This window comes from Cyprinodon variegatus, unplaced genomic scaffold (assembly GCF_000732505.1).
Source record: "Cyprinodon variegatus isolate N-32 unplaced genomic scaffold, C_variegatus-1.0 Scaffold290, whole genome shotgun sequence".
NCBI lineage: Eukaryota > Metazoa > Chordata > Actinopteri > Cyprinodontiformes > Cyprinodontidae > Cyprinodon > Cyprinodon variegatus.
Window position 1 is genome coordinate 380670 of NW_015150743.1, and position 9210 is coordinate 389879.

Here is a 9210-nt window from a genome sequence, read left to right on the forward strand (position 1 = left end):
GAGGAGGGGCCCGAGCAGCAGCAGCGGCCGAGGAGGAATCCGGGGGCAGCTGATGGAACCAGATGGACTTGAAAGGCTCTCCAGCCCGGCTTGGTACCACCAAGGGAGCTGGAGGGATTATTCAGAGGTAGATCCAGAACAGTCTGAACCGGAGAACTTCCACTGAAGACGTCAGAGCTCAAGGAAACACTGGAACGGTTTTCACAAGGAGAAAAGACCAACAAGGTTAACACTCTGGCGTCCATCAGCTGTCAAAGTGCTGCTTAAATAGCTGAGCCGCACGCCGCTGAACAAGCCACAGGTGTGTACCACGCCCACCTGTCAGCTCCAGCCACCTGCAGAGAAGGGAGAGAGAGGCAGAGCCCTGACACCTAGTAATCAAATTTGAATAAAAAAATAAATAATGATAATGTTAGAACTGTACATATAAAGTCATATGTTTATATTACACTCATGTATACAAAATGACAAACTAAATCTGTCTCTGAAGTAAAGTAGTAATCAAATTGCGACAACAACAGTGTTTTAAGGCCTTTGTGGAAGCGATCCTTTCTTAAGGCGTCATGTCCTGCTATAGTGAAACACAGGGCATATAAGCATTAGTATGACAGGGGCATTACGCAGAAGATTCAGAGGACATGTGAAGAAAGCAGTTGCCTGGCAATCCAAAGATCAGTGATTTAATTCCCCAGAGCTAAGCATCAAAACAAACCACGAACCAGAGTGCAGCAATCAACTGATCGTTGTGTGTAGGGGAGTGATTAAGGAAATGTGGTGTTTAGCTGCTCTCCTTGACAGAATGACATGAAAAGGAGTAAAAACTGTGAAATATAAAGATTAGCCCAAACTAAAGCTTTGTTTTAAATCATCATTTTGGACACTAGTAATTAAAAAAGTGCTAACTTAAAAAAAAGGCTTGTTGTCAACCCTGTAACAAATTTAGCAATTGAATCTATGCTTTGATTTAGAGTTTAAAGATTTTGTGAGTACAGATTAGAAACAACAACAAGGCGTTAAACAGTAAGTTGAGGGTTAAAGAATAATTTACATATATGTCCCAGTTCAAAAATGCTAAAGAAAAAGACTTGCCTTGTGATTGTTTCTATTTTCTGTTTATGTAGCGGTAGCAGTAGAGGCCATGTCTGGTATGAATAGAAAAAGTAATGAATTCTTTGGTAAATTTACGTAGATATAACAGAAAAGAAGTTCAACAGGGCTGATATTCTATTTCTGGGCAATAACTTTCTCCTCATGGAAAATTAGTTGTTAGGTATTTAAATCGTGCTGAGAGAAAAACATGAGTGGAAAATATCCATCTCTAGCCCACTGAGACTGCTGTGAAGAGTATATTTGCCCCAAATAGATTCCTTTTTTTGTCTGTTTGTTTTTATTTTTGTTAATACTAAATACTTTCTCAAAAAGTATTTAAGACTAACCTGAAATCCAAAATGCAATTTTTAGTGTAAATGAATTTGAAGGCGGGCTGCTCAGTGACACAGTGGGTAACACTGCCGCCCTGCAGCAGGAAGGGTTCGATTCCCGGCCCGGGGTCTTTCTGCATGGAGTTTGCATGTTCTTCCTGAGAATATTTATTATTATTTTTATTTATTGTTTATTTGAAAGGGGACAGTGTACATTTATCAACATTAAAACAATGTAAATATACCCGAGTTAGCTAAGGAGTGCTAATTTTCATCGGTAGTCCCCCAGCCAGGTATAAAAAACCTTAAAAATAAACACAAGTATAAAATCACAAGATAAAATTACAATACCAATTACATAAAAAAACATTATGGTTAAGAAATAAAATTCATGTAAAATAATTCTAAATTATTTAAATACACACAGAAAACCTTAGTGCCCACAAATTTGGCTCTCCCCAAAACTAATAACCAGCTGCTTAATCAGGCAAAAACAACAACTGTTATCAAGTAGTTGCGATGAATGGTAATACTTTTTCACAGTATGGTGATTTTTTTTGTACTCTACACTGTTATTTGCAGAATTTGTTTTTTTATTTGTCCAACTGGGAGGTTTTAAACCCGATGGACTCTTCTAAGGTCACTCATCCATTCATTAGATATTAGATGGAACTTATCAACCTTATTTCTTTCTTTTTCTTATTTATTCAAGTGTTGACAGATTGTTGTGTTTTTATTCCCTGTAGATCTGCGTAACTCAAACGTGTTTGAGCTTAGCAGTACCAGTTTTTTTTTTGGCCAGATGATTTCCTTCAGGATCTTCAGATCATCACTTCCCTTTTGCCCACATGTGTTTTTCCCCTAAATGTTTCTTCAGACTGTTTGATACAAATATTCTCAATGGACAGAAATAGGTTTAGCCTTGGATCTCCCCTTTAGAGCATTCTTTGCCCAGTTTTTTTCTTATGGTTTAATCATGAACATTGTAATTTTGCTCATATCAACCCACTCATGTTTTTAGCCCTTTCCAGATTGATAGATATCAGTAATATTTTTCTTAAGTGTTTGTGAGCCTAAGTTTGTTCAGGATTTTTAGTCCACTTCCTTTTTGAACAAGTTTGGTCTAAAGAACATTGTTTTTTTTCTACAGGGTCAGAAAAAAAAAAACGTTAAAAGAGGGCAAATACTCGTTTCTGCACTATTTTTGTACACTAAAAACTATACTTAATAGTATGTTTTATATTTGTTATCTGTAAATTTTATTCCCGTTGTCAGTAAAACAAACTGGATTTGGAGGCTAACTACAATTCTTCTGCTGAACCTAAAAAGATTATAAAGAACGTCTGCTTCTTGTTTAAAATCCCAATCCTGAAACGTTCAAATGTTTTCACTCTGCTGTGAATAAGTGCTGTTTCATTCACTCACATCAAAAGCTTCCTACCTTGACCCTTAACCCTTGTTCTCTTCCTCCTCATTTCACCATTTATCTCTCTTTTTTTTTCTCCCTCAATGCTATAAATGTATTTTTTCTTATGTAAAGCTTATTCCCTTATTCAATTATGTTACTCTAGCTATAGAGAATGCATGCATACATGTCTGAATTTCTTTCTTTCATTAAAGCTGACTCATCTCCTGCTGTTATGGTGGTCCGTCCATTTAGAACCACTTACCCCCCACCAACCGCCCTGTCCTCCAGACCTCTTTTTCTGTCGTTTTTTCTAATCTAAATCCCAGCAGTGCACCTTTCCAGATTGTGTTATTCAACAGCCTCCCCAGCAGAGGGTCTTTGTGTCTGACGTGGCAGAACACAACGCTACATCACATTTCACTTCCTGGTCACTCTTAATAAAGGAAGAGCACCATACCTGTCACAGCACTGAGTCCGTAACCCAGTTTTCTCTGATTAACCAGAAACCTAGTTTTGGACTTGTGGGATATTTTTGGTTGCCACAGAAGACGCAGCTGCAAACCATTTCCCACATCCATGCATGGTGTCCAACCCTATGAAAATATGAACTCACAGATGTATATCCTGTCCAGTTCTACAGAGCCATGGCTGTTAAACCCGGCTGGTGTCTGTAACTTGTACAGTCAAGGTTTTCTAATACTTTAATGGGATTCAGAAAATTGTAAAAAAAATAAATAAATAAATAAAAAGTGGAAATTGTTTAATAGTTGAGTAACAATACTGTATACTAAATAAGCTGATAAAGCAAAGAGGGCAAAATACACTAATGAGAAATATAAAATATTTGGCATATTGTGTGTATACTTTGCTTTGAGTGAAGGCATCAGGTTTGAAATAAACATTATTAAAAAAGGTAACATAGTTAGAAATGTAATTATAATTGATTAATAAACAGGGTTCCTGCGAGTCCTTAAAAAGTCTTAAAAGGCATTGAATTCTTCAAAATAAAACTTAAGGCCTTAATTGGTATTAAAATGTCTTAAATCAGTCTTTCGTAGGTCTTAATTTTTAAAACATCATAACAGGATTATTTTTATTACGATTTATTTTTGTAATCTGAATAAAACGTAAAAATTGACAAATTTGGTTCCGTCCCGATAGCGGAACCAATAAAAGCGTTGTTGCGGCCAGGACACTTGGGAGAAGGGCCATTTACTTTTTGTCTGGAAAATATGAGCAAGTGTAAATGTAACGAAAATTGTTTATCCAGCCAAGAGTTTTCACCACGGTTAAAACCAGGGAACATACATGAGGCTCAGTGGATTTTGTGCAAGAAGCGATTCAAGAATTAAGGCAGTGGAATCGCACATGCGAAGCACGAAACACAAAGCGTCAAAATCAAGTTACCGAGAAACAGCCGGTATTTCTCAGTTTAGTTCCACCCTTGTCTCTGCAACGCCTCCACTTATCACCAAATCAAACATACTAAGAAAACGATACAAAGAAAAATAGCTGCAAAAAAGACTTAGCACTGGTTATGTTGTTGCTTTAAAACTGATTTCTTTTGTTCCCTGCTAAAACATAGTTTGTGAATTCAGTTAAATAATTGTTAAAATATATCTGTCATTTGTGTGTTTTTAGCTTTCTTCCTGTATTGGAAGTTTTTCAAAATTTGAAACATTAGTGCAGTGGTTTATGTTAAAATAAACCTTTGGGTAAAGTTGTCACAAGCAGGTTTTTCTTGTGTTTCTTGTGAATTTGGTCTTAAATTTTTATTTCAAGTGGCATTAAAAAGTCTTAAAAAGTCTTGAATTTAACTTGCCTTATGCTGTAAGAACCCTGATAAACAAAGTTTACAATAACAGCACAGACCCTCTGTTGTTTACCAGGCTTTAGAAGAGGATCCTCAGTGTTGTTTATTTACGATGTTCTCCATTTTATGAAGAGCTCTTCTCTGTAAAACCATGAAGTTAAAAGGACCAGGCTAGTTTTTGGACCAAAAGATGAGTGTTTAAAAATGAGCAAATTACTTCAATTAACAGAGCTAGAAACCATCAATCAGGCATTACATCTAGGTGTGGTAATTGACTTAGACCTGAACCTGCAGAGGCTCATAAAAAAGAGACCTAAAGAATATCTCCAAGATTAAAGAACTAATGTCTACCTCATCATACGGCTGCTTTATATGCATGCAATGTCTTTTTTTCCCCCATATCTCTCATATTGCATTATATCATCCTCTCCAGGATCTTGCCCCTCTACAGTCAGTCATCTGACTTTATAATCAGTCTATCTCTGTCTATCTTGGGCAAATAACATTTTTGTTTTGTAGTTATTTGAGGGTCATAACATCTGTGACCTTGACGACCTTTACTCCTCGAGTACCTTTATCTGCATGGGTTCTGTCCCAAACAACTGCAGCAATTGGTGCTGCAGTTCTTTGGGACAGCTTGGCTGGAATAGGAAGGAACATGTAGGGCAGGGATAATTAATAATAATAATAATTAAGACGTTATTGATCTCACATTGGAGAAATGTACCTCTGCATTTAATCCAACCCCTTGGGGAGTAGTGGGCTGCCATCATGGGTCACCCGGGGAGCAGTGTGTGGTTAACGGTCTTGCTCGGAGAGCCAGACTGGCAGTCTGTAGGAGTGGGGTTTGAACTCAGAAGCTCAGGATTCCAAGCTCTATGCCCTAACCACTAGGCCGCCACTCCGAATACAACTGTTTAAAAGCTGCAGGATACAAATCTGATCCTCTTTCAGCTCCAGTTTTTTTTTTGTCAGTTATTGTAAATGCACATCTGTTCATTACCCATAAAATTTCTCCAACACGTTCAATGTTTCTGAGCTCCAAATCATACTGACGTCCAGCAACAACTGCATCAGTTTTTAATGCTTAACATATTAGCAGGTAACATGTTTTCGAACAGACATCACTAAAATCAAATGGAGCTGTTTTTAGAGCAGTCACCTAACCCTAACCCTTTATTCAGTTTCGAGCTTTACACAAAGGCACTAAATAGAAAATGAAAATGCTTTTAGAGCATGTCTGCACTTACACAACCCACGGCCCTAACATCATCCGGAGAGAGCAATCAAGTGTGACGTCAGACAACTTAAAATGCACTCCGGCAAACATGCCCTCTCCTTTCCTCCTGAATTTTGCAAACACACTTACAGATAGAAAGAAGACTGTGGGAGTTGAGGAAAACATAAAGCTGGATGAAGGTGATCAGTTGCTGAAAGATGTGCAGCTTATTTCTTCTCCTCTTATTTAGGAGTAATGGTGGAATGCCTTTTTAGCCCTCTGTCCAATTTCAAATACTGTTTTACTGTTGGGTGTTAATTAGCTGGCCTCTAATGATGGGAGCTCCTTATAGGGTGCAGATGCCTGATTTCTAAATGTTTATTAGGTGGAATGGCAATTTGCCTTTATTGACTTCCCTTATGCAGAATCTAAAAAAAGTAACAACTTTGATTGGGCTGATTTAAACCTATTTCACTGTGCGAGGTTGAATTTCATAGTCAAATAAAAATAGCTTATCACAGCCTAATAGACGAAGGAATAAACATGATATACAACACAAATGGCAGTCACCTCAGATGTCTTAACTTGGGGATTTAAAAAAACATATTTGAGAATGGTGATACAACAAGCTTTTAGTTTTAAAAGCAAGTGTTGTTTATAAGTTTTACCTAAGTGAAGATTTTCTCCAATTAGAATCCAACGTAGGCCTAAAATCAACCATATGTGCATTTGAGGTTTGCGTGAACTTTCTTGTTTACAGCCTCAAAATTGTGGATACAGGCATCTCAAAGATTGGCCAGCTGGGAGGGTCTTAGTGTATAGCTACTCCTTTTACACTTTGAAAGGAGCCAGTTTAGGTGGCTAGGCCATATGGTTTGGATCAGAGTTGTTTTTGGCAGCCGTCTTATTTTAGTGTTAGTTTTAATCTTCAGGACGAAAGCTTTTATTTGTTTTAGTGACATTTTAGTTATAACTATAAGTGATAGTTTTAGTCAGTTTTATGTTGCAATTCATAAAAAGCTAACCCTTACAATTTTGAGTACCAACCAGATTCTTTACCAGACTGACAGCTCTTGCCAAGATACTACAACAGCTGGGTATAGAATGCTGCCGTGCAGTTCATCATTGCTGCTGGGCAGAAAACTTTGATTAACAGAATTCAAATAAACTTTTTAATGAATTAATGCCCTACTTTATAAAAAAGTGTCTCACAAAAGTTGTGAAAATGGCAGATCTAGTTCAAAACATCATATTGGTTAAAATATCAGGAAAAACAAGCTAGCAAATATTTACAATAAAGTAATGGTTTAGACATACAAGGTTTCAAACCAAAGGCAAACACTTCCTGATCTACTACGAATTATGCATTACACACAGATCAACAAAATCTTCATTTCTCCAGAAAAGCAATTTTGTCAATTTTGTCTTTATTTCTAAGAATTTGGCCCCTTGGTTACTGCTGCTCAGGGCTCAAAGTACATTTGAATTAATTGGGATCTGATGTGAAAAAATACACATAATTGCCTTGTAATACCATGGCAATATGGACCTAGATTTGAAGAAAATGTGAATTGGAATGTTAAAATATTTAAAGGAAAGAGTAACTGTTTTAATAAAAATACAAGGAAACAATTACATCATATCTGAATAGGTAGAAACAAGAACTGAGAGAGCAGTATTCTTTTCACATTTTCATCTGGATCATTATCCAAAAATAAACAGTATGCAATGAAATATTTGCTTATAATTAGGGATTCATTTTGTTAGAAGTTAAAGAAGGTTTTGAATCACCTCTTGTGAGCTTGAAGATGTAAAATGTTGATAGTTAGACAAAAATATTTTTTTATGGTTGGTGGATGATGAACAGCCACATATAGTTTCTGAAGTAGCAAGGGCAGGAAGAGCCATATTGCTGAGAGCGAATCATCGGTGTGGAGCGCAGCCACAGATTCTGAGCTAAGCGAGGTTAAAGATGCATTTCTGCACAAGCACATCTAGAAGAGGAGAGTATGCCAGAGATGAGCACTCAGTACTGGACCATTCCAGATTACTTTTATCCCTGACTCCAATGCCATGGTCCATCTGTGGTCATGCAGAATGTGCACAGCTGCACGCCAGGTGGGCGGCGTGACCGAACAGGACGCAGCAGCACGGCTGATACTGCTTGGCTTTGCTAACAGTTTACAGCACAATGATGCATGGAATGACGCTAACATTTTCGTTCAGTCTTGTCCAATCAATGAAAACTCTCACCCATAAGCTGTCACATTTTCGTCATCAAAGATCCGTGTTTAGCTCGTCAGTTCGAGTTACCTTCACGAAAAAAAAAGTGTCAATGAAATAATTTCGTTATTGTCATCGTTGATGAAAACAACACTGGTTGAATGCCACCTGAACACCTGCCTGGTTGGGCGTTCCAGGCCCTTCTGACCAGGAACAGACCCAGAAGAAGAACCAGAACCCAATAAAGAGACTTAGTGTACCACTTGGCGTGGGAACACCTTGGCCTCTGAGGATCTGGCCAAGGTGGCTGGGCAGAGGGAAGTCTGGGGCTCCCTGCTTAGGCTGCTAACCCTGTGATATTCAATAAACTTTCAATTTTGATTATTTTTCTTCCTGAAAGTGATACAGAAAAAGTAATTGTTTTCATACTTTTCTACTTTTATTTTAATGTTTTTATTCATTGGCTGCAACTTAGAAATAAATGTTTTACCCTGTTCGGGTTGGGTAGAACTGCTAAATAAAGTTATTCCTTATCTGTTTTGCAGTATTACAGTAGTGATGAAGAACCAAGCCCGATGGGAGCTGCTGGAGAGGACAGATGTTTTCTACTTTGGGGTCTCCCTCATAGTTCTGGGAACTGTACTGGTGGTCAGCAGTTTTCTTGCTCTTGGCTTCACTGGAACTTTTTTAGGTAAGTTTGTAATAATTTTCCAGAGCCATCCTTACAGTATGTTTTAAAGTGTACCATGTAAAACATCAATGCGAAACATCAACATAGCCCTCTCCCTATGAACCCCTCGAAACCACGCCTTCAAAACATATAAACGGGCAGGGAGCTGGCAGAGAGACAGACAACACTGATGATGCAGGGCCCTATGATCACTCCTCTAAAACAATTTATTAACGCCTAAATTAACTTAAAATGCCGAAATCTGCCGGTAAAACATGCTTGCTTTTATTATTCTGGTGCCTGCAGTTTGGATTAGGTACATAAAAAAGGCCTTCCTGCCGCCACTGCGAACCGCGAGGAGGCGACCGGGCCAGAGGCTGCTGTTGAATGGGTTTCCTATTGACAACACACCACCGGTGTACGGGGGTCTGAGCGGTAATCTGGATTAACTGATTG

The 9210-nt window shown here is 38.0% G+C and overlaps 1 protein-coding gene across 1 annotated transcript in view; it reads left to right on the forward strand.

Moving 5' to 3' along the window:
• The window catches only part of pemt (phosphatidylethanolamine N-methyltransferase), a 102878-nt gene that overhangs the window by 50223 nt on the left and 43445 nt on the right, over positions 1-9210 (forward strand). The window contains exon 4 of the mRNA XM_015383632.1: positions 8630-8775. Coding sequence (XP_015239118.1) covers positions 8630-8775 — 146 coding nt within the window. The remainder of the gene's footprint in view (positions 1-8629; positions 8776-9210) is intronic.